This window comes from Ammospiza caudacuta, chromosome 8, assembly GCF_027887145.1.
Source record: "Ammospiza caudacuta isolate bAmmCau1 chromosome 8, bAmmCau1.pri, whole genome shotgun sequence".
NCBI classification, from domain to species: Eukaryota; Metazoa; Chordata; class Aves; order Passeriformes; family Passerellidae; genus Ammospiza; species Ammospiza caudacuta.
In genome coordinates, this window is record NC_080600.1 from 23,913,708 (window position 1) to 23,940,493 (window position 26,786).

At 39.7% G+C, this 26,786-nt stretch overlaps 1 protein-coding gene across 5 annotated transcripts in view; it reads right to left on the reverse strand.

Annotated features, from left to right (window-relative positions):
- Window positions 1–7,430, reverse strand: part of ITGA6 (integrin subunit alpha 6) — a 42,273-nt gene extending 34,843 nt beyond the window's left edge. For 3 of the 5 annotated variants that reach the window (XM_058809121.1, XM_058809122.1, XM_058809123.1), the window contains exon 1: window positions 2,823–3,045. In XM_058809121.1, the coding sequence (XP_058665104.1) occupies window positions 2,823–3,022 (200 nt within the window). In that variant the 5' untranslated portion in view covers window positions 3,023–3,045. Of the gene's footprint in view, window positions 1–2,822; window positions 3,046–4,885; window positions 4,927–6,398; window positions 6,417–7,395 lie in introns of those variants that run through there. The other 2 variants (XM_058809124.1, XM_058809125.1) reach the window with 2 other exon arrangements.
- Window positions 7,431–26,786: the final 19,356 nt, after the last annotated feature.

Genomic DNA, 26,786 nt, shown 5'->3' on the forward strand with positions numbered 1-26,786 from the left:
AAAATCTTGTTACTAGTTCATAGTTTTATACTCAGTATTATTTACAACTAATGTCAAAGCAATTGAACAGTCATCTGTTCATAACGCTGAAAGTTAAGTAATTCATTAGCAAACATGGCATTTGTAGCTAACACTAATAAATTAATTTGTCATTCAAAGCTAATATGAAATCCACAGTATTCTGTGACTAAGAAAAAAAGATGGTCAAAAGTAAATACCATGTTTAATCAAAGGCTATTTCAGCTGTACCTTTATTTGTCACACTTCCTAGACATTCTCCACCCTCATCTTTACAGAGGATTATTGTAATGATTAACACTGAACAATCCTGTGTGAGGAAGAGGGAGCCATTTCACTTAACAAATGCTTAAATGAGGTAAGAGAAAAATGACATATAATTTCGTTTGTTTTACCAAGCCTTGCTCCAAGCCATTAGCCCTTGAATACACTCCATGTATTTTACCTTTTACCTCTCATTTTCTTGTTTTTCCAAAGATGGACTGAGCTTGCACATGTCTGTGCAACCTCTTTCTAATTTTGTAAAACTGGAGGGGTAGAAAGGCGCTCAAGCTGACAGGTTTCTTTGAAATGAGGGTCCCTGCCAGAAGGGATTCCAAGTATCACTTTTAATTACACTTCAGAATGAATCGGGAGTTTTTGTATTTTTTGCAACTGCTTAACAGTGTTCACACTCTAAATGTAACTGAGTTTTGAAATTAGCATCCATTCAAGAAGAAAGGGTAAAATAAATACTTCTATCTGACTAAGAGATAGCTGTACATAAATGCAGTTTTGCAGCAGAGGTAAGACAGACCAAAATACACCTGGGAATGCAGAGTTATTGCACCCAAATCCTGCTGTTACAGGTAACAGGCAGCATGAAGGCATCAGACATAACTGTTTCTCAGCAGAAGACTTCAGTATGACCTCTGCTCCCAGAACTTTCCACCTTCCCCAAGTATCCGGACAGCAGATACCATTTGTTGCATCTATGAAGAATCAATCCATTTAGAAATTGCATGGCGTTTCCATGGAAAAGACCACACAAATCCTCTGGTATTAGCTTAACCTAGCTCATTTTTAAATGATATAAACATGCAGCCTAACATGGAACGCTTCTCTTCAAGACTCCCCAACAAACCTCCTGCTTCAGAAGACAAAGCTCACACAAAATGAGCTAAACACAACTTGGCCCCTAAGAGTTCAGAATATTTAATGTCTTGTTCTCTTAAAGCCACACACTACTACTCTTACAGACAAAAATGATGTTCAAAGTGACTACAACATGCCCATTTGACATAAAAGGTTTCATTCCTAGCATACTAGCCAGCAGCTACCCAGGGTAGCATTCCAATTCCTTATGCTAAAACTCATGGAGTTGAAAAATGGCCAAGATACCTCATACTCAGAAGCGCATGTCACCATAAAACGCAGTTTGTCTAGTCTGGTTTTGTCTCTAATAGAGACCCTTGCTTCTCATGAAAGCCTGGATTCAGAAAGCCATGTCAAGGCAGATAGCATCTGGCTCTGCTCTTTCCCCACACTGGACTGCCTGAGGAAGCACTTACTAGACATACAATACAGAACTTTCATGCCAATAATCTCTGAGGCATTTCAGCCAAATAGTACATACCAGCTTGAATACTGTGACTGTCCTTGTGTTTCTGCTGTTTCTTTCTTCTCAGTAATTGGCTGTCTGCATATTCCTCCACACTCATTCTGCCAGGACTGACAATACAACAGGAGACTAACAAGCTTCAGGCACTGCTTTCTTGGTAATACTAAAATGAGACCTGTGCAAGCATAATCCTGTCAAGAATTAAGACAAAGGCCTCTGGAAAGGAGCTCACAGATTTGCATTTCATTCCTCAGGATGCTATGGGTCATTTTATCTGCTAGATGGAAGATGAAACATGGGTGTATGTGATTTATACTCCTCCACACACTGTAATTTTTATGAAATCACACAAGAATGCAAGTATGAGCAAAATGAGCCTACAGGATTTTTCAACTTACCACCTAACTTTACAAAGAATATTATTTATTTTCAGCTTCCTTCTCCCACTAAATATGGATAATGAGCACATCTTGCCTTGAATTAAAACTAAATATTTGAGGAGGGTGCATTTATTTAACAACAATACTTTATGCTCACATTCCATCCAGCACTACTGGATAGGGTGGGGTCCAGCACTGCTCCGCTTTGGACACAAAGCAGCAAGGATGCTGAAGATGTACACAGGAGCCTTATTTTGTCTCCATAATTTCCCAAAAGAAGTTTCATGCATATACCACCAGCCCTGACTTATTCTTCTTAACTTCTTAGTATCACCTCTCATCTGCACTCCCGGGCAGGGATCTGTCTTGAACAGCAGACCCTGAGTTACCGATGCCGGCTATGCCCAGGGAGCCCAAACCCGAGATGCTGGGCAGGCTCCGGGGGCGCAGATCGCCGCCGCCCCGGGCTGCAGCCTGCCGGCGCAGGACAGCGCTGCGGCGGGAAGGGCTCCCAGCGGCGGCTGTCGCTCGCTTCTCCTTTCCAGCCCCGGCTCCCCGCAGGTCCCCGGGGCGGGGGCGGCCCCTCGCTCGGCCGCACGTCCCCGCCGCTCGGCGCTGCCCCGGTTCCGCAGCGCTCCGCGGCAGGTGCTGCCCCATCCCTCCGAGGGCCCCCGGCGGCCCGGCCCCGCTCCCGCCGCCGGCCGGACACTCCGGGAGGGCTGCCGACCCCGGCCCGCCGCCAGGAGAAGTTTCCCGGCGGTGGAAGGTAGGAGGGTCCCGGCGGGCGGCCCGGGACGGGGCTGGGCGGGGCGCGGTGCACTTACAGCCGTTTCTCCTGCGGCTGCAGCTGCCGGTGCATGGCCAGGGAGAAGCCGAAGAGGCTGCCCGTCTCCCCGCTCCAGCTGATCACGTTGTCCGTGTCCAGGTTGAAGGCGCCGGCCAGCCCCGGCAGGAGGGGCAGGTAGAGGACGAGCAGGGCCGCCATCCGCTCTCGCCCGGCACGGGAACCTGCTGCCAGCGCCATCGCCGCTCCCCGCGCTGAGCGCGCCCGTCGTGCCCCGCCGGCTCCGCGCCGGGCCCGCCCCGCCCCGCCCTCCGTGGGTGCCCGGCCCCCGGCACAGCACAAAATGTCCCCGGGCTGGGCCCCTTCCCCTGGGAGGGGCAGCCGAGGGCGTCGCCCCGCCCGTGAGTCGCCCATCACCTCCCGGGGCCCCCAGGGGGCTCCCCGCCTGCCGCGCCCCCGCTCTCGGATGTCTTTGCCCTTCGCGACACAAAGTGAAGCCGTAGCGAGGGCGGGTCACGGCCGCAGGTGAGGAGCGGGCCGTTGGGGAAAAGGGCAGAGAGCTCCCATGGCGGGGGCGGGATGTGTTTGAGACAGCAAACCGTGTCCCCTGCGGGGCTCATACCGGTCTGGCTGCTGCTCAGCGGCGTGTAGTCGGTGCGGGTACCGACCACGGGCATAACACACTGCCCAAGTGTGCTGAGGTTGATACAGAACTGTGGCCATTATGACCCCGGTATTTAGTTTGTATTCTCCAAAAAACATATGCAAGAGAAGAAGAAAAAAAAGGAGGGAAGAAAAAAAGTATCTCTCTTTTCTAGACTATTCACAGACCACATGAGAGACTGAAGACTACCTGAATCTCCTCCTCCAGCAATTCTTATCTCTGAACACATCTGAAACTTTCTTACTCCTACCTTTTAATTGTTCAAAAACAGTATGTGGGTTTGGATCCCAGGTCATTTTCTCTTATGCTTTCACCCATAACTCAAAAAGGTTATTTGCCAGCATACCTTATCAACTTAACTCACTCCAGAGAAAGAGATTTTGGTTTTTTAACAGAATCTCGGTTTAGTGCTCTGGATTAGGGAAGCAGATGCAAATTTTTAAAACCTCACAAATTCCAAGCATGATAACAATACTCAGTTGTTCTTTTCTCCTTGTATCCAGGGTACAAAGAGAGAAGCTAAGATTCCAGAGAAACTGAGAAAAGACCAATTGAGACAGAGCACTCAAATATGTTGATACTCCAAATAACTCCTTCTGAAACAATACTCTGCTCCCGTGGAATTAATCCAAGCTACTTTTTTCAGAGTAATTATTCTAGGATAGCTCCGTGCATAGACACGTCTTTGGCTCAAGTCCAAAACACCCTTGATCAAAAGAGGGGAAGAAAATGCACCAGAAATGTGTTTTTAATGTGGAAACAAAACATTTTGTTAAATTAGGCTCCCAGATATTTATTGCTAATAGAGTCCTTCCCTGCTTGCTCCTCCATGCCCAACTCCTTCAAAGTCTTAATCCAGTGTTCAATCACTGCCACAGCAGAAAACTGTACTGGCATAAATACTGCCCTATTTTCACTAAAGGACCTGTAAGAGGGAAGGGTCCCAGACTAATTAACAGCTATTTTACTACAATCCACGTATTTCACAGTAATTAGAAAAGATTTGAAAACAAGTTCTTTAAAACATTGACATCTGTACCAAAGTCTTAGCAGTCTGCCTTTTGGGACAATCAAAACTTGCATGCTTCTAATACTCTTACAGTAGCTATAGTTACTTTTGAAGTAATGCTTGTACTCAACAACTTGCAAGAAGTCACAGAAGTACTTTCATCCAGAGCTTCCTGAATGATACTGGCACATTAGGTTTATCTGACTGCTCCCCCTCCCTCTAACCAGCACTGCCTGAGCATGTTGTACCTGTTTGTTCATATCCGCAGAGATTGCTGAGAGGAGACACAATTCTCTCATCTCCAGATGCAGTAACAAGCATTCCAAGACACAGCAACATTAATAATTGTCTCAAGGGACCACAGCAAGAACAACAAAAATAGAGTGTGTACAGGGTGGAGCAAAACTGCACACGAACAGCTTACAATTACCTTGGATGGTCTCTCATCATTTCGTACTATTTTCATTTGCTCTAGATGAGGAGAGAGGAAAAAAAAAGGTTTTATAAATATGTCAGTTTCCTTCCTTTGCTCTTCCTCCAAAACAAACATGCTGTGAGTTATCTGTAGCTAACAAATACTTCAGGAATTCCTCTTTTGTACAATTCTGGTATAAAGGGAGACCATATGAAGATTAGGTATGATGGCCAGTTAAACATGAGCACTCTGTTGTGCATAATAACAGCAGTTCTAAGAAATGCAATGGCCAGATCAAAGCAGTTTCTCCTTTTTGTAACAAATGCTCTGCTCTTGCTGAGTTTTCAAGCTGTCTGCTTATTAATGGTGTGTTGATACTCAGCTGAAGAGCTACAAGATGTCTGCATGTTGTCTACACAATGAGCAAGGCTCAATGTGCAGACACACTTATTACTGCCAGCAATACTTTCCTCCTCTATACAATCGTGTAGCTAATTACAAAGTTTAAAAAATTCATTTCTGGAAAACAAAAGAGGTGGAATGCAGGAGCTACAGCTTGGCAAGACATTTTAAGGGTTTCCCTAGAAGAAAGGCAAGGCACAATGTTTTCCATTTCTGAAATTCTATCCTTTGTACCAACAATATACTACACAAAGAAATACACAATTTGTGGATGTTCAGCTGTGCAGCTTTAATGCAGCACATCAAATGGTCCTAAAAAGACAAAATATGTAAACATCCCCATCTCGCTTCCTTTTAAAAAATTGCTTGATTTCATAATTTCTTATTTCATGTAATTCCAGATGAACAAAATGATACCACCAAAAAGGTTTGGTTTGGTTCACTATACAAGTTCCAAAGATACAGCGTTGTTTCAATTCAGAAATAGAAACTAGATTTAAATGTTAGTAGCCTGAATGGTTGGACGGTTTCTCCTGAACACAATATGCATACCATTTCTATAACTTCATGTTCTAGAAAAATTATTTACATTTATTGAACAGATGCATCCTAACAGCTACAAGAAACACCTGCATTTTTATGCAGCCAGGTGATCAGACTATCTTTGCCAGTATGTCCTCATAGCTGTTCTTGGTTCCCTAACAATCATTAGAAATAGCAAACAGCAGCAAAGGAGATAAAGGGGCTTAGAATGGTAAGTGAAATAAACTTCTCAACACTATGTAAGCAACATGTTTTGCTTTAAACAATCTAAATCCAGAGCATTAAAATAGTTATATTTACACACTTGGAATTTTGACTTACACAAACATAACACTGATTGTATTTATGTCTCAGTCTCTTTACTGTCTTTTCAGAAAGGTTACCAAAATGCAGCTTTTTTACTAGTTGCTCTATTTAAACTACAGTTCCAAATGAAGATGTTACTATGTTCCTATGATGTCTAAAACAACAAGATGACATTCTGACATCCTTTACTTGCTTGTAACATCAAAATATTTTACCTTGGTAGACATAGTATTACACAAATAAAAATATGAGCCAAAGGAAATATTTCAGTCCAGACCTGGAATTTTGGTGAATACTGAGACCAGTGTGTACAGCAGTTCTTTCAGTCTTTTACATCTAGAGAATGTTTTTCCACCCAAGTTGTCAGGTACATTCCTTAAGTAGTTTTAGAATGACGAGAACTGTTTGGAGAGTAAACATCTATGTAAACATACACAGGGCACTTTATGAGTGTAGCTGAGCAGAGATCAGAGAAGCACTGGTGACAAATGGGAATCAAGCAGCCATAGTTTGGATTTCTATGGAAGGAATTAAAGATACACTTTCCAAACTACTTATAACCAAGGGATAAAATTGCAATGATTTTGAATGTATGCCTGTGTTTTAATTCACTAGTAACCTATACCACTATGTAAGATTTGCACCACCATAAGGTAAGATGAAGCTGAACCATCATTATAGATATCACAAGCACCTGTGCAGCCCCATTCTGTGGTTCTCTCTGAAAGACATTGATATACCCAAAGCTCTTACATTACCCCATCTGAAACTTGTATCCCTGACTGCATCCCAGACCCATCTATACCATTCATGCTTTTCTTGATCTGCCATATGTCCTGCACATGAAACCTTGCCTCTCTTGGAGAATTTTTCACCAGTGTAGAGAGACATAACCTGATATCAGATGCAAACTTTTGTGTAGTTCTAGGCAACTCTCCCTCAATGTGCATCTTCCAACTAATTTGCACCAAAGCAGCCAACAATGGCTTATAAGGAAGCAGAGTTCTAAAAGATAAAGGTATTTCTTGGGTAGGTGTTGGCAGAGAGGGAAGAGAGAAGGCTTACAAGAAAGTTATTCACAGGATCTCCCTGGAGATTTTCCCCAGGAATTTTGAAAGCAAGACAAACCTTCACAGGACATATTTTAACCCCATCAAGAGCCAGAAAGGATTATTGTTCAGGACTCTTTCACTCTGCTAGCTCACAGAGACCTGACTAAAGAGTCTTTGGCCATCACCCAGAACACAATTCCACACAACCTTGATAGCACTTACCTCCAAGAGCTGCACTGGGTGCTGCTGCTGGACAGGACCTGGCCCTGGGACAGAACCTGCAAGGCACAAGATCAGGAACTCCAGTCACTCAAGGCCTCTGGTGTCTAGGTCACAATCTGGCTTATTGTAACAGCGCAGCTGAGACCCCGAGCGCCTCTGGCAGCAAACTTGTGGAAACAGCTGCTTGGTCATTTGCACACTTGTTACACCTGTTCTCCCATCAGGTCCTGGATCACACCCAGCTGTGAGGCCAGCCAGCTGGCTCTTTGGTTTCCATGGGAGAGGTAAAACTCCCTCAGATTGCACAGAGGCTTCCAGTGATTCACAAGAACCATGCAAAGAAATCCAACTTCTTTTTTTTTTCTAATTGATTTAATTTCTTCTATAGCCACTGTCTTTAAAAAGTCTACCATTTTGGTACTACAGCCAGCTCATTTGCATGTGCCAACCAAACTGTGTCTGCCACTGATTCAACAGAACCTGTGGTCAAGACATGTTTAAACGTGGTTTCAGACAGCTGCAGACAAAGCCAGCAAGGGCTGCTGGTCTAAAGCTAGCAGTCTCAGAAAGATACTTCCTCTACTTCCTTTACTTTTTCTTTGCTAATAGAAAACATGTCTTCCTTTTTTCTCTTTTTTTCCTTTTTTCCTTTTTCTTTTTTTCTACAAAAATAAATCTAACAAAAATATTCACTTTTCTCTTAGTGAATAGTTAATTCACTAATAGTGAATCAGATTAACATCCTGATTTCTGAAAAACTAACTGGCAAGACAGACTAGAGCACCACAGGAATCTTTTCCTAGTTCTTTTGAATCACCACCAGTTAAAACTATTTCTTTTCTGGAGAATTTATTGTTTTAATTAATCATAGTCATTTAAATCAATCCATAATGAGTAAATTCAATCTTTTGTTATATTAAGTCTCACTTGCTAACATACTCACTAACAATGATGAGAATGTTAATTATGCAAAGGCTGTTAAAAAAATTTCTAAATGAAGCCTTTAAAGGCCCAGTCTACTCAGGATCTGAGCTACTGACTGAAGGAAAAGCAGGTTGTTCTCTCTCTCTGCTTTACCTGTATATGAACAGCAGTTATGTGGAGGCTGATACACACTGCAGTTCTCATAAGCTCCCTGCTGAGCAATGCAGCCTTTAATTTCTTAAGTTTCTTAATTTCTTAAGGAGTTTCATAAGTTTTCTATAGAAACAAAAGATTCTTCTACCCTCATGCCCATCTACCTGTACCATTTTATATGAAAAAACTATCAGATACTTTAACTTTCTCATTTAGTCAAACAAATTAAGAAATTAAAATCAATAAAATAAGACAATCTGTTATCCAAGGAAGAATTTTTTAAAATATTCCTTTTTCATCCAACCTGAACCATTTATAGCTATCAAAAGAAAAAAGACTGAGGATTGACTGCATATGCAGTATTTTCCAATTACCTGCTTCTGTTTAATTATTAAACAACTACATTAGGCTCAACAGGAAGAATATTTTTCAGAATAAGACTGCTCACACATGAGTTAATCAGAAACAATTTCATGTTTAAGCAAGCACTACAGAAGTATTCAGACCAAAAACAATTTAGTTCCTCTTCAATTCCAGTTTTATTCAATGAAAATATTCATTGCATGATGCTACCATGACCAGGCAGGCTTAGGGAGTGAACTGCAAATCTAATCAGTTTGGAAAGGGTTTTATGGAAGCTGCTGTGCTGCCTTCACTGACCTCAAGTGGTTTTTTTTTCCTTTGTTCATTTGTTGCAAACAACTAAAAATCTAGGTCAAGGAAGGAAAGGTCATTCATTAATTATGAAAGTGCAAGTTTTTATACAGTATTGGAAAGGTTTCAGAAGCAGTTTTGAATTCTGTATTCATTGTGTATTCTCACTATTTTTCCCATCTTTCTATATATCTAAATTTTGAGCACCTTCATATGAAAAGGTAAAAAAATTGTGCCTTGTAGGCAATCAAAATTTAATGCATTGAGTTTTAAACAATTATTTTGGTAACATTCTAAATTGGTAAAATATTTATGGCACAAACACATTTCCACATTTCTGTACACTGTAACTGCTCTAGTGTTTATTTTCAGACCGTCACTTCATTGGTCATACTCTCTAACTTAATTCTGTCAGGGGTAATTTTTTTTCTGGGCGTTCTAAAAGGTTTTGAACTTTCATATAGTAATCACATTTAAATAAGCCCAGTCATATTTTATGTGATAAGAGGAATTATTCTAAAATATGCATTATAACAACTATATCTATATTTTTTTCAACTGCAATCATCAGTCCCTGTGTGGGTGTGCTGGGAGTGCTCTGCCTTGTTTGTTTACATGTCTTTCACATCAGAAATCTCAAAGACAACACCCCAAACCTATCCCAGCTCATTCCACACATTTGGGAACACAAGTGAGGAAGGTAAAATGATACAGTCCAGGAGAGATGCTCTCAGTTTTCACTAGGCCTGTACCTTTCCTGTCATTTCCTGCATGATACATATGTATTGCTTTCTTTACTTGTGGGTGTGTATTTTTAGGACACATCAGATAACTACTATGTTTTGTAGCATTCAAGCGAACTGCTGTGAAGTTCTGACTGCACAGAGTGAAGTACATGCATCAGTTCCTGTTACTCAGCTTCTTATAAAGTCAGTCAGCATCTCCAAGGATCAAGGTCCACTTTTAAGCAATTGAGCAACCTAATTGGCAGGTAGACCAAGGCATAATTTGCTTATGGACTGCAAATAAAGGTACACTAACCCATTTTACTGTGGAACTGTTCTTAACAGTAATAAAATTGCTCTTGCTGTTTCCTGTTGGTGCTCTGCAGATTACAGAACTTATTTAGACATGGGTTCATCCAGACCACTGTATTTATGGACAGTTTCTAATTTATATAACCCAATTTGTATTTATATTTTTGACCTCTACAGTGCAGTGGAAACAAGATATGCAAATAAATTGTACACTGTGTGAAAAGAGACATTCTGCTTCAAACTCACCTGCTCTATTTTTATATGATCAGAAGTGAATTAACATTTTAAAGTCGTCTTTTATAGTCATTCATGATTTTATAAACCTCTGTCATATCCCACTTCAATAATCTCATTTTACACAGAAGTCTCATTGTCCAATTCATATATCAAATAGATATAATTTTAAACACTTTTTAACAGTTTTTAAACACTTTGGGCATTCTTTGTACCTTTACATTATGCCTCTTGAGACAGAACTGTCAGAATACCACAAAACATTCAAGATAAAGCAAAGACATGGATTTAGAGCAGTAGCATAATTATACACCCTGCCTCATATGGTATTCCATTTGTAATTCCTTATTTTTGAATTTCCTAATTCTCTTTTTGATTGCTACTAACCATTGAGATAATGGTGGATTTACCACAGGGAGACCAAGATCCTCAGTGGAACAAGTTAGTACAAAGTCAGTTTTTTAATTGAAGCAAGTTTCTTTGTACAATATGAACCTTAGTCTTTCTGTTTTATTTCTCAGTCGTTTATACAGAAACTTTTCTTTTGAATCAGCTTTAATTTTGACCCACAAAAATGTATAGAGGTAGTAAAGACTAGGTCCCTAATGCTCACATCCCTTCTTAGGTTTTCAAACATAGCAAATGGCATAAATTCCCTTGGGATTTCTCACTGGGAGAAATATTAATTCCTCCTATTTTCTTCAGTCATCTCTTAATCTACAAAAGGATCTTCTCTTCATTGCATACCAGTTTAAGTTCTTGAGGGCTCAAAGCAACTTGAAAAATCCAAGGTGATTGTGACAACTGACTCATCTTTTTATCTAGAGGGTTATTACCTGCTTGAAGGAATTCCAAGAGGCATGATGTCCCTTTGCAAATTCTGTATTTTCCATGTTTCCACTAATACTGCACTCATTACAATTCCTATTATGTTCCTGGATTGAAAATCAGCTTAGATTCTGTAGTTTCTCCCAAACACCCTATTTCAAACTTTCTCAAATGTACTCCCCTTTACTCCTCTGGTACATGATAACAGTTAAAACTCCATTTGGGGGAGTTCAGAAATTTCATAAATGCTCTCATTCAAATCTCAAGGACAGTAGTAAATCCATATAAAAATCACAATTAAGAAAATACTGTATCAACTGATGTACTGAGGAAATGGGATGAACACACACAGATTCTTTATTGCCATGCTCATAATTATGCAATGATATCTGTTAGAACACGTATAATTGCCAAAGCAGAGCCTAAAAAAAGGCAGGCTGCTATCTGTTGCTTATCCCCCGTCTTATCAAGTTGTGATCTCAGGAACTGAAGGAGCAGCATGAACCCAGAAGTCATGTCTGCCCTTCTAAAGGTGATGAGTATTTCCTCCTCCCTTTGCCCCTCAAGTTACCAGCAGGCTGTAAGTCTCCTCAGTATAAATGCTGCCAAATCTATCTGCTCTTTCCAAGCAGGCTGCTAGTAGCAACTGACTCATTGTAACAATTCAACTGGCAGCACAAAAATCCTTTCAGAGAGCAAGAATCCATTAAAGTCTCTAGTTTTCTTGGGCTCATGCTCTTCTTCCAACAATGGCATTAGTAAAAGGGAGTCATTTTTCAAGCAAACTAATTTTCTGAATTCTCCATGGTTCCCTATGCTGTACTCTACTGTCATCTTGTTTCTTATTTCATGACAACAATCTGGACTGTCCCCTGCACACTTACTTATTCACATAGTGACTCAGAACAAAAGCACTTCTCAAATATTTTACAAGAAGATCTGTCTCTTTCATATTAAAGAAGCTGCATGACTACAATAAACCAACACCTAGATATTTGTGTGCCCTGTCTCCACATGCCTTGATTAGAGAGACATAACCTTAGGTGTTATTCATATGAATGCACATTCATGGACATAAAATTCTTGGCAGTTCCATTTTACCCTGCTTATAAACTGTGTAGATGATTGCTTTCTCATGGCTGAGCAATAACCTTCCAATGGGTCAGCCTCTGTCACCACAAGGGAAAGGGATTCTCAGCACACATTGTTCATCTCTACATTAGCAGGCAGCACTCTATGCTATATCTAAGACTAGGCAGGTATTTTCCTTGCGCCAAAAGGGATGGCACTTAACCCCTGAAGTTCCAATGTGTTGTTATCCAGTTGTCAACATACTCCTCATTCTAATCCATACTGTGCAACATAGCATTTAATCTAATCCATAACGTTCAGAAACCACATCCAACAAAGGCATTTGTATTTTAAGCAGCACAGCTCCACTTATTTACAACTTGCCACTCTTCCATACCCTGCATATTTAATCCTTTTAAACTTCATAGCATTCAAAAGTACATTATGCAGAATGAAAATTCATTATTTAAAGGTATAAAAATATATCAAGACTTTATTTTAAAATTTATAGCTCAGAAAGTAGTCTTTAACTGTAGAAAACCTGAAAATTTTCCCACAAATTACTAGTGGAAATAAGAGTGGATCTAAACAGAGAGGATGCTTGTATGCTCCTAAAGAATAACAAGAAAGATTAGTTAGGACAGAGACAACAGAAAGTACTACTTTTAAAAGTTTGGCAATTTTTACTAGTTGCTTCAAAGTTTTTATTTTCCTGAAAGCTGCAGTTCTAGAACTTCTAAAAAAGAACTTCTTGAAAGGGAACATAAAACCTAAAACAAGTTTCTAAAACCTTTTCCTATATTTCATTTGTCAAAATCAAAAAGGGCACATTTGGCAAGAATGAAATTCTGGCAGTGACAGGACTATATTTATAGGAGTTTGAAACATTAGCTAAGTTTCCCTCTTACTCCTATTCCCTCCCTTCTTTCCTTTTTCTCTTAATAAAGCAGTAACTGGTGTCATTCTTGCTATAAAACTTAGTATCTTGAGTATTTTAATTTTTTCTAGTAATTCTGTTATTTAGCTTGAAAAATGAGGGGACAATTGGAAAGAGACATAGACAATTTAGTGATATTTAAGCCCTACTCTTGGAGATGCACATATGCTGACTTTATTACAGAAGTACTTCTAATAATTGCAGAGGAAGCAATCACTGAAATATAATTAGACATGAATAAATATGTCGAAAACTGAGGGCCTAGTAATCTTCTAAATATAGGAATTTAGTCATTTTCTTATTTAAAACAAGCATGTTCAAAATGAAACCTTCAGAACTCTCAGAAAAGGCCTATGGATGCCTGACAATGCCTGACTTCTGGACCACATGGTCCAAAACACCCCTTTCAGACAAATAGATTGATGTGCTGAATGATGTATATATACACAATCTCCACTCCTGCACAGTGCTCATCATATCCTTTGAGTGGTACCCATACTAACACAGAAAATACTCTGTTGTGTCTCCCTGTCTTCTCCCTGCTCTTCCCAGAACATCAGAGTCTGGTGGGAAAACATGCACAGCAGGTGCTCAGTGTCACTACATGGGGCTACCTCAGCTAGCACAACACCACTCTTTTGTCACCTTTTCTGGCTCTTGTGTAACTACCACGTCTGTAACTGTGGGGGCAGCCTGTGGGGATGAGCAGGAAACCAGAAATTAGGATTTTGAAGCATTTCAGTTGGGACTTTGGTTTATACTACTATCTTTCTGTTGCTCAGCCACATACAGAGCAAAATATTTATCTTCATTTCCTTAATACCCATTGTTACTCTTTAGATATGAGTGAGGTTCAGAGCAGAGTGCTGGCCCTTTGATATTTGAACTATGCAGGCTCCTTTTCAGAGCAGGAGAGTGCAGGAACCATATATTCTTATCACCTAAAGATGAAAGGGGCCCTGCTTCTCCACTGGTCAGCTGCTACTGCAAATAGTTATGCCTCAGAAACTGCAGAATAAAATTATATCATGACAATTATTATTCCAAACAAGCATTACAATGAAACCCCCTCTAATGTTAACCTGTTAGTGATGGCCCATTATTTTAGGATTACAACAGCTGCATATTCTTATCAATTATAGAACAATTCTTTGATCAGAACCAAATTCATCCTTCTGCTTCTGATTTAACCTTACTGAATTCTGTTATCTGAGTTTGGATTTACAGTATTACAATATTTTTGCATTTTTGTCATCTGATCTCTAGAATAGTGTCTGATTGTCCTTTGGTTTCCACAATTTCATTTGAAAGTCACATTAGTGCATTCACAGACCTTTTAAAAATAACTGTATTGCCATTATACAAAAAACCCCACAAAACTTCTATTGTGAAAAGTAGGTTACCTTGGGTTATTGTTTCCTTACTTTTCTGTCCTGGTAACACAGAAATACTGTGAGCATCTCAAATGTCACTGTAAAATAAGAACTGAATTTTTCAGAAATTCCATCTCATCCTTGCTTTTAGTTTAAGAGGCATCATTTTATCTGCAGCTAGAATCAGAGCTGTAATAAATAAAACCTTTTTATAATTCTGAAAGGCAAAAATTAGAACTAAAGTCTTCACAAGACATAAAACTGAATTGTAAAGTATAAAGCAGCACATTATTTTGACTTCTGTAAATTAGGGCTACATAGGGCTTCAATTTTTATAAAAGCAACAAAAATGGAAAATGAACTAAAGCTAATTTCCATTCTGTTTATTCTTAGACTCTTAATATTTAAACTGAAGTCACAAATGCAGGTTAAAGAAAACACACCAGGCCATGAACAACCAGCACAGACCACCTCAAATCTTCTCTGCATAACTATGCTTGAAAAAGGAACACACTCTTGGCTTGGATAACAAAACTCATTAAATAAATTAAGCAGAATGACTGAAAAATAAATTTAATATACCAGTTGGCACTCAGTGGAGAAAGGAGAGGGGAGATGACATTCAGCCATTTCTCCTCTTTGTGCTTCTTAGTCAGCATCAATTTACAGGCATCACCCCCAATCACAGGCAGTGGTGAGATTCCAACACTGTCATTTTCTCCTAGCAAACTGAGAAAACAAGGTCTTTTCACCCTTCTTATTTAGAGTGTAGACCAAACCTTTTATCCTATGAGAAACCTCTTCCTTGCAGCTGTTCAGCATCCTCCCACACAAACATCCCTTCCCAAAGGGGAACACCAGCTCTTGCTTTTCCTCTCTTATACTACAGTAATTACTGGGAATTTTCACCTCTTTCACAGTGTAATTGAAGATTTCTTTCTTGTCTGTGCCTCTCCAGGCTGGCAGACAGTCTGGGGTCTCTCCTGAAGACACCTCCTGCCCCTGAGTGAGCTGAATCCAGGAGAAAAGTAGGAACTGACTCTGCAGGTACAGAAGTCCCCTGAATAACTCTGCATCACAGAATTTCTCTCAGCACTCACCCCACCATCAGCACCTACCAACAGCATGTTGCTGATTTTTCTACCCTGTGCCTTTGGGTCAGCGTGCCCAGCACTTGTCTTTCATCCCATACAAAAGCAGTGCACATGTGAAAACACCTGATGCTTTGTTCCAGTGCCAGCCCAAGACTTCGGGGCTGTTGGCACCATGTCTGTTCACCACATACCCCAAGTGCTGGAAGGCAGGAGAGCAGTGGGACAGAAACCAGTTCAAATGCTGACTTCATGGTCTGCAAAGGGGTGGGGACAGGGGATAAAGGAAAAGGAGAGCAGTACAGACAAGACAGCAGCCTTGATGTCTGGAAAGTGAAAGCCAACTAAGAGTTCTCATTTCTCAGATCTCATCCTCATTGCTAAGTGCCTTGTTTGTGACTAAGAGGTGACAGCAGTCTATTCTAAGCAGAGGAACTGCTCCCAGCTACACCATCTAGGGAGGGGGAACTCTCAGGAACTGGGTGCTCCACCCGGGACCCCACAGTTGCTGTGCTGACAGCTGATAAAAGCACCCAGGCAATCCCTACTGACCCTGGGCTGCAAGGTCAAACTGTGCTGCACTGTTAGACAGCTATTTATAAATACAAGAGTGAAACCAAATGCCTCTGCTCTGACTTCTTTACAAGGCCAAACTCAGCCTTCAAATTGGTCTATTTCTAGCCATCCATTCAATCCCTGATTCCAGCATAGGTGTTACCCCATCCAGGCATACAATTCCTGCTGACTTAGCAAGGTCCATGTTACAGTCGCAGCAAGATGTGAAACTAGGCAGTATGAGGATTTGACAAAATTAATTTTCTGCCTGTTCATGTCTTCCTGTTACATATAAAGGAAATTGCATAGCAGTGCCTCACCCTCTAACCCCTTAGGTTTCTGCGTCTTTGTCCTCCAGTCCCACTCAATAAATACCACTTCATATTTGATATTCTGATCCCCCTTTCTGCATTAGAGAAGTCCTGAGCAGTTGACTTACAAAAAGCCTCCTTCCTAAGTTTGCACAGAGCATCTCTGAGGCCAGGAGGGGTTTGCATGAATACAGCAGTGTGGCTGTAAGAACATGCACATAACCACAATCGTCACTCTACACATGCACTAAACATGCATCTAAGCCAAGGGTCCTTGTAAACCAACAGACAAACAATCAAACCCCTCAACTTAGTAATGATTTAGAGAAAAAATTTTTCCAAAACAGAAGAACAATATTCTAAAAACATTGTCTGTTTTCTGAAGCATAAGTGGAGTTTCAAGTCTCCTCATAAAACTGCAATAAATATTCTTCATTATTTTGCCACTTTATTAGCTATTTTGAGGACTGAATTACATGGAATATTCCACATATAATGTTATTGGTAGCATATATTAATTTTATAAAGCTCCAGTACTGTCCATTTTCACATGGAAGTTATCTGTTGCAAATGAAATACAGTAATATTATATTACTGGGATGTAGAAGAATCATCATTCTGTTGGATGCAAGAGAAACTTGTAAAAAGCTTTAGAGGGCAAATAATCAGTCTCTGTAACAGCTTTCCTCTTTGGAGTTTTGGAGTTGGCTTGTTTCCTTTCAAGTGCCGAAAAACTATAGAGGGGAAGCAGTTGTTTCCTGCATACCAATGCTTTGCCATTTAGCCAAAAAAGCTGCCTGAAATAGTTGCTGATATTTTTTCCCCACCTCTCCAAATAAATGTGTAAATATATTTTTTTTAAATTGCTCTGTCTTCTCCATCCTCTCATTCACCTTTGACATGGATCAATCCCCTTTCAGCTGCCAGTGCTCCCCAGGGCAGCAGAAGAGGACATGTTCTGAATTTCTAATTTCCATTCCAGCTGCAAAGTATCTCCTTCCTCCCACTACTGCATTTAGCAGAGTATGTTTATGACTGATTCTGGGAGAGATGAATAGCCTTTTTAAGGAGTGGCATGGGCCACAAGGACAAAAATGCCCCTGGCAGGAAACTGGTGGTGTAGGAATTGTGTCACAGGATCTCCAACATAGTACTGAGGAGCAATGCAATGAGGACATTCAAGAAATTTCTCAGCAAAGTCACTCAAGTTATCTCTTCTCACAAATCATTGATTTCCCACAGTAGTGCATTAGCAAGTATGACTGGGTTTTGTAGAGATCCAGAACATAATAAACATCAGTAAAAGTTTTAATGAACTCCCAAGAGTGCCTCCTAGACAACCTATCCTCACAGAAGTGGGAGCAGCTGCCAGTCCCCATGCCAGCCCCACACTTTACCACATCCTTTTGCTCTTCACTACTGGATTTCACTGTTGATACTAGGTGTGTTCACCCACTTAGACACCTTTGCTAGCACCATGGGACAAAGCAGATACAGCTCTTGGAGTTTCATGGAAAACCCTGAAGAAAATGCAGCAGAAATGGAATAACCAAGTACCTCCTGATGCCAGGATACAATGTGAAGCCCCCAGATGCCATTCTTCCACAGACCTCAGATAACACATGATGGACTATGGTTTTCATTCCTCTGCTCTTTCTCTATGGTCTCATTCTATGCAATGCTTAACCAGCTGCACCCAGCCCTCACCCTAAATAAAACAGAGCCACAGCATCCAACCAGCAGGCAGCTGCCAGATCACGCAAGCACGCAAGTTCTTGGCAGATTTTGGAGTCCAGCTGGCAGCTTTAGGAGAACAGAAAGGAATTATAATAATTCTATAAATTGAGATTTTCCAACAGCTACTGGAAACTGCTGGCTGGCATCTTGGGACAAGGACAAAGACAGCAGAATTTCTTGTGGTGGCTGCATACAGTGCCATTAGGGAACCTTGGGTGACTTCAGCACATTAATGCTGATAATGAGCTTGTGGCAGTGCAGCCGATCACACATGGATGAGCATTCAATTACTCACCCTGTGGTTAACACGCCGGGAAAGCAAAGACTACAGCCATGTGGGCCTCCACAACTTTCATTTCATAAAGCACCATTAAATATCCATCAAATAATGACAGCTTTGTCCCAAAGGGCTGGGGCTGAGCAGGGGGTTTTGCAGAGCCCTTGGAAAACCAGTTCAGGCCCTCACCCACTGATACAGGGCACTACCTACTACCCCCTTAAGTGCTGACTTCAAGATGAAATATTCCAGCTTCATTCCCTGCCTCAAATACCCTCCCAGTCTTACAGACCAGATGCAGTTTTGTAGTTCAGCAGTCTCAGAAATAGAGATCTCCCTTTAAGTCCTGAAATATATATTTTTATTTCCTTCTTAAAGACTTAGTTTGAGGATTTGATCTTTTTTATCACACAGATGTGAAACATTAAATGTAGTTGACGTGGAAAAATTTTGTAATGGAACAAAATTATTTCTAGTACTCTTGCCACAACCTGTGAAGCTGTATTTAAAAATCAATTCAATGAGACTCATGACGGTAAACATACCATCAGCAACAGCTTTGCTTCCTTGTGAAGATGTGTCCTCAGAAAAAAATTGTATTTTCAAGTATCTTTATGTGCCTAAATAGGCAGATTCGTATGTTGGAGATTTTCTTTGGGACTGAAACTAAGAAAGAGTTTAATTACCACTGAAAACAAGATAACCTTAAAATCAAAGTTAGATCCTCAAACAACCAAGCATGTTGTAAAGTGTACTTTTTTTATCTGTCTGCATATTTAAGTACCTGTATATATTGAAGACATAACATTCCTACAGTGTTACTGTACTATATGTTTTAGCTCTATTCTTAAATAAATAAATTCTTACTCTAACAAAACCATTTATCTGATGATTGTGCCCTCACCAGAATGATGCTTAATACTAGGAGTTAAAATGCTACTGACTAGGAAATCAGATTATTATTTTTAAAAACAGCATTAAATAGAATCTTTTCACTGCTTTAGGAGTACATTATTTATTAATCTTAAGGAAGCATTTTCTAAAATAATATTTTAAAAACCCCAAAACCACAACAAATCAATCAAACTAACAAAAAAAAGCAGTCCACGGATATTTCTCCTGGGGTCATTCTTTTAGAGTTGGTGCAAGCCATCTTTAAAATTCTCTAAGCTTTGCCATAAAAAGTATTTGGGGAGCTAGCAGAACTGACACTCCCAATTCACTTTAACTTCTGGGCACAGCTTCTGCTCCTAAACTGTACAGTGAAAGTGATTCCCATTTGGTAAATGTAGGTGTGCTGCCCTTGTCCTGCTGTAGAAGTGAACCCAGCCACAACACTGATATTTGGAACAAAATTCTGTCATTCAAGGCTGTTGTTATTTTGTGACTCACAAAAATGCAGATACTCAGACCAGCCTCTGTGTAACTATTTCAGTGCAGTATTTCAAAGGGGTGAAATGGTAGATGACAGAACAAAATTAACATTTCCAGCTTCTTGTCCCAGTCAGTTTTGTAACCAAACCAATTAAGATGAAAGCTTTCAAGGTGTTAAGTTTTTTATGAAAAGCTTACTGCCAAACCTGCCCAACTCAGCCACTGGAGCTACATGGGAACAAGTGTGGATGGAGACTTACCTACACTTAAACTCTCTAGGGCACCATCTGCATCAAAGATTTTCTAGCAATATATACCCAAATCAGTGACACAAAATCTGCTTTATTCTCCTTTCACTAAAGTCTCTCTCCAGATGACATAAATTGGTCCTTCTAAAGATAAATTCTAAGTGCTTGCCTGCATGCTCCTGTTGTGACAAGAAGAAAGCTTGGACATATTGTAGAAAGGATGTGGACCATCTGACTTGGATGCTACCAAGCAGAACCTGCCCATGAGTTTCTAAATGCTTAACCTTTAAAATAAAGAGAAAAATGAGCACTGCAACATCAATTATCATTGGAAAGTAAGACAGTTGCTATGTCCAGTTTTAGAAGTCAGTAATGTAGACCATAAACAGAGAACATAACAACATTTCTAGAGAGCAACTACACTGAACTCTAGTTCTCTGACTGAACCTGGTTACTGTTTTTGAAGACAGAAAGTTGCCTGTTCCCCAGCTTGAAGCAGGGCCCTATTCTTTTAATGATGGAAACAGTGTTGTGGCTACTATCATCAATAAACAAATGAAAAAAATTAAAAGAAAAATGAGAAGAAAACAAAAAAAAAGGTCTTCAGCTATGCAGTTAAAATCTATGTTCCTCAAGTTTTGCTGATTTTCTGACTGGCACCATCCCCACATTTGCAATGTCATATCGAATACCAAAAACAAATGTAAATGGGACAGAGGAGTCATGCATGACAATCTAAACTAGAATCAGCAGATTCCACCACATACCCACCCTGCTGCCTGCCCCAATTCAGAGTGAAAAGAAAAAAAATAATTATGTATTTGCATAAATATATTTTGTATTTGCTGATTAATTTTTCACAGCTTTGCAAATACTTTAAAGTAACGATATGGTCACAACGGTGGTACAACAAATTTGTGCCTAAACAGATAAAAAACCCTACGTGCCTGTGAAGGACCCAGCAGCAACCATTCAGGGAATGGATTCCTTGGAACTGAGCATTCATAATCCAGTGCCTACTGTGCATTCACTCTCTTCAATGACTATGGTAATTAGGTTGTCTCATGTTATTGTGACTTACAATCTATCTATGGGGACACTCCAGGGGAGCTCTGGGTCTTAAATCTACTAATTTCACATTTAGAAAGACTCGGGCATTACAACAATGCTGAATTGATATGCAGAACATTCAGATAATTTTAAACACTTGAATCATTGTCCTCACATGTAAAAAGATCAGGGCTTCCCTCAAGCACACATTGTGCAAATTCACTGGGTGTGTCACAGCACGCTGAAACGATGTTTGCCGAAATGCAACTGGGCCATGGAAGTGGGAGTCGATTAAATGGAAAATAAGGAGCCTTGGGCACAATGACCTTTATAAACGACACACAAAATTTAAGCTGAGATTTACAGCAAACTTTTCTGGTCAGTTTTTTCTATGCTGATAATAAACCATCATATATGGTTAGTTCCTTGCATAAATTACAACCTTCTCACGAAATGTTGCTCAGTCATCTAGCTTCTGGCTTTAGAAATACATATCATTTGATCCAGCCCTAACAACAGGCCAGACAAAACTACAGTCTAGTAGTACCACCATGTTAAATAGCTCCTCAGCGCCTAAGTATTGGCAGTCCTAGATGATTAATAGCATGATCTCAGTCTACTCACTCATTATAGACAAGTGGGTAATCATACTGAAATTTTGCAAACAAGTTTCCACTTTAGACCAGAGCGTCAACCCAGATCAGGCAAACAACCTAGAATCTAAATCTGTATGAAAGTTTGGGAATCTTCTTATCATCTCCTGGACTCAAATCTAACCCAACTGCCAGACAGGTCATGACAAGCAAATATTCTCCACAAATTTCTGGACACTGACAGATGAGCTGTGAGTGTCTTGCAGCAGCTGCTCATTTAGAACATTTCTAACCCCACCTTCCCAGCCCTTCACCAGCAGCTTAAGTAAGTGCAGGAACCTGGGAAGGAGAGAAGGAACGCAGAAGTAAACATTTCCCTTCAGCCCTGACAGAGAATGCAAAGAAAGAGGAGGGCAGACACCTTAGAGTGAAAAATGTCAAACTTGTAAGATATGACAGGTCTTCCACAACTTTTATTAATGCAATAAATTCATTTTTGGGAGGGTCAAAAAAATTCAAATCATTGCCACGGTGAATGCTTAAAATTACACCCTATGAGTTAGATAGAATACAAAGTATGTACAGGTTCTCCACTGACAAAACGGAATGTATTTATCTTTTTTAATTGAATCTAGCCATATAAAATTATCCTGGTAAGTAGATTAGAAATCTTACGTACTGGGGCCCCATGTGGTTTGCCTTTAATATTTGTGCATTCAATTACTGTTTTTAAGAAGCAGGGATTATTCATTGCAATCCTAATGCTATATTTATTCAGGATTTAGGCCTATTTTAAGATTAGGCTTGACTTAATTGTACCAAACTATCAGCAATGTTGGAGCCAGACTACTGTAACTCATTATCACATATCTGCCTGATGCCTGTATTCTTCAAATCTGTGAAGAAGAATAAGAGAATACTTCCTCTTGCTACTGCTGGAAGAAAATTAGAGGATGTCTGGGAAGTCTAAAAAGCAGTTTTATCTAGATGCTCGAGTAAAATACTTGGTTTTGGATGAAAAAAGATGAAACATGACAGCTGTCCTAATAAAAATATGTACAACAGAGGTAATTTACATCTCTCTACATAACTCACAGCAAAACATTAATTGTAGTAGCAAGGAAGCATTGCAAGAGTCCACACTGTGGACTAAGAGTCCACATCAATTGCTTCATGCAACATTGATACAACATTAGGAAGAAATGAATAGTCAGTCATTCCCATCTTTTCCTTACAAGACATTCACTGGCATCTCCACTAGACCTGCAGAAGGATAGTGCTTAAGGCATCTCAGCAGACATGAACCACACACTGCCCAAGGGCAGAGAATGGCCCTCTCCTCACCACATAACACCATCCTTCACTTCATCAGCAGTTCCTTCACAACAGCAGTTGTGTCTGATCTCGTCCTCTCAGCTTTTGCAAAGCAAGGAGGCAACTTTGAAAGACTAAAGGAAATAGTTCAGTGTTCCATTAGACTGTCACTATTTCTGTATTTATACCTTAAATATCACAGGAAATTGCAACTATACGCTTTCTTTCTGTGTCACTTTTTATCAACGTCTGTGTTCGACTATTAGCTATGCAAGCATATGTATGGACATCTATTTACTTATTTCTAGCCTGTCTCTTCCTCACTCACTCACTCACTCACTCACTCACTCACTCAATTCCTTGGGAGATTCTCACCGCAGTTTTGAGAAAAGCCTTCTTAAGCATCATGTTACAGATCATGCAGAAATCCTAGCCTTAACTTTGTTTTCAGTGTAAAATACTGCAAAAGTTCAGTACAGCCACATGTGGTTCCAACTCTGGAGATACACAGATTGTATTATTTATCTAATGTAGATGAAATGTTACCTTAATTTGTAAGAAGAGATTTAAAAACAAGGGCAGTAGCTGCCAGGATAGGAAAAAATGCAATTCCTAGGAAAATATTTGCTTTCATCTGTCAGTAAAACAGCGCTGTAAATCTGCAGTATATTTGTCACTGGGGAAAAATAAAGTAATAAGATAGTTACCAAGAGTCTGGTTGTTTTTCCTACATTGCAAAAGGATTATTGCATGCAAAATCAATGTTTGGTATAGATAAGAGCAGGAAATCAACAATAGTCACCACAATTTTCAATGCAAGACAATATAAGCTTTCATAACATAGAATAAAAGCCTTAGTCATTAAAAAAAAAAAGGTATCCATAAATATATAGATATAGGCATTCTGGACTTCTCTATCAGTGGTGAGTAATGAAGCAAGATAGCCAGGATCAGACCTTACTTCTGACAAATATACTACTATTATGCATCAATTTACATCAAATTCAGAGAACGCCACACTCCAAGTTTCCAATTTAGACTGACTTTTTCTTTATATTTGTTTTCCTGAGCAAATGCATGCTGTACTTGCAATTAAGTTCTATGACAGAACACAAGCAAGCAGGCATTCTTTAATTTACAGCATACAGACAGCACTATGCAGAGTACCTTCAAAATCAGAAGGCATATAATACATCCTTTTGTCTCCTAATATACAATGCCAAGGAATTTCTGTTTAATTACATAAACATGGCATTTTCAGCAAATGTTTGTAATATAGAAGATGTAAATGTTTCTATTATTATTTGGTTAGAAAAAATAAATAAAATGTGTTTGGAGGTAGTAATTTCTACCTTACAGAGGAAATATGATGCCAAAGAGTCCAGAAACTCCATTATAAAGTGGCTGTTATCAAAAAAGAAGTATTGTAAAATGTAGAGAACTCAAATGGCTTCTGATTTTGAAACAGACAATCTGTCTGAAATTCTAGTCAAAGACTGAAGTGGGAATTCTGCCTTTGGGATTTATCTTATACACAAAATAGATGTTTACTGTGCAATAGCTCTGTAAGGTATACATGAGTCATTTTTAACCACAGTATTTCCCAGATAAACACAACTGCTGTATTCATAATGAAAATTAATTCAGTTACGTAGATAGTGCAGTTCATAAAACATCTGACAGAATGGAAAAGGTATTTGACAAGTTCTAACTGGTATTTTTTCTTTAATCTTTCAGGTGCTTTTTGGTTGTGAAAGAAAAAGCAATGAAAAGTATATGCAGAAAGAAAAATCTGGTTGGAAACAAAATCTATTCCCCAAAACACTGGGTGCAGTTGCAGGGAACAATGAGCAAAATGAGGTGGAAAAAGCCTGGGTTACTCTGATGATCAAACCCCCATGAGGACTGGGTGCCGTGGTGCTTACTTCGTACAAATTAGCAATTAATCTCTCTCTCTTGTTTAACATAACAGATGGTCAAATCACACAGGTGTTCATTTCCAGGTATTTCTCATATATTGTGCTTACCTAATTACTCATTCACCTAATTTGGTGAGGCTTTAGGAGTTGGAGCAATCACTCCTGATCCCCTGAGCTTTTTTAAGAGTCTACCCCATATTTCCCTCTTTACATACCCTTGTATGTAAACAATATCACAGGTCTCCAAGAGGACAGTATCTTACACAAAAGCAGTCACCACCTGAGTCTCTCTCGAGTCAAATGCAGCACCAAGGAATGCAGAAACAAGGAAGAAAAACACAAATTTGAATGTGCTTTTATAATATAATTTTAAAAGAACTGGATTTTTAAGGATAATTTTGAAGGAAAAGTGGGCAGCTAACATGTCAAGACAAAGAATGGAGTTGCTGCTAATGACCCTATCTTCTACTGCTTAGTAAGCTAATTATATTAAAGAAAACCAGAGCAGAGGAAATTAGAGGGCATGTTGATGTTTCTATTCCTTCCAAATCAAAACACTAGCCAGCCAGCACGATGTAGGAAAGCCCCTTCAGGTTACATACTCTGAGAAAGCTCTTGTATATAGCTTTGGCAAAGCCAAACAAACACGCTAAGTATACTTGGGTTTTAATAGCCAAAGGCTATCCCTACTGTGGCTGTGCCCTCATGCTTTACATGTGCTCAATAAAGCAGAAATCCACCTTTCATGTCAGACCCCAAAAGAATATTACAGCTTAAAGTGGAATTGAAGAACAGAAATTATCTCCTGGAGCCAAACGTGTTTGATAATCTTGGAATGGGTAATAAAACTCTTCTGCAATCTTTTGCATGAGCTTCCAAGAAGTTTTTTGTAAGGAGGTATTTTCTGAATTTGTATCACAAAGCTACTGGTTAGCAGCAGCGGTTTCCAGTAAAAAGCTATTTCCAAGTTCCGATTCCCAAAGCATGACTACTGGAGCTCTGTAAGAATGATGTCAACTCTGCTGAAATGGCCATGGGCTCACAGGCATGCCCAGCAGCTCCAAGCAGCTGACACAGCTACTGCTAAACACCCACCCTCCCGCAGAGGGATAACCGGGCTCCTGAAAAGCTGGATAGTGGAACATGTACAGACAGTGCATGCCTGCCCGTCCCTACTTGTATCCCATTCTCGAGGTGTGAGCATGAAACCACCCTTCTAACAGAAGAAAAACCCCACTATATTAGTTTGCTAAACTCTGATATAAAGGATGGAAAATAATCTAGACAAGCCATTAATTTTAATTTAGAAAATATTTAAATTAGAAAAGCTTAACCCATTTGGGTTGGAGGAAAAACAACTGGCCTTTTCAGTACCAGCTTAATGGCATGATCCAACCAATGCCTACCAACCTATTAATCCCATTTTTTTACTGTGCTCCAGAAAAACCTACATCCTGATAGTGTAGGTATCCTGAAGACCCACACTCTACAGGATGTAGTGACCTGACAAGAGATCCTTACTCAGTCAAGGCTATGCCTGCCTGCCACAGATAATACAATATCACAGAAAATAATTTAATTACACAAAGATCAAAAAATTCAGAGAGTGACAGCTCCCAGTCTCATGCATAGTGCTTATCTAAGGCATAAAATCAGCATCAAGAGCTACATGTGCAACGAGATTTGTTGCTGCAGACCTGTATATCTGAAC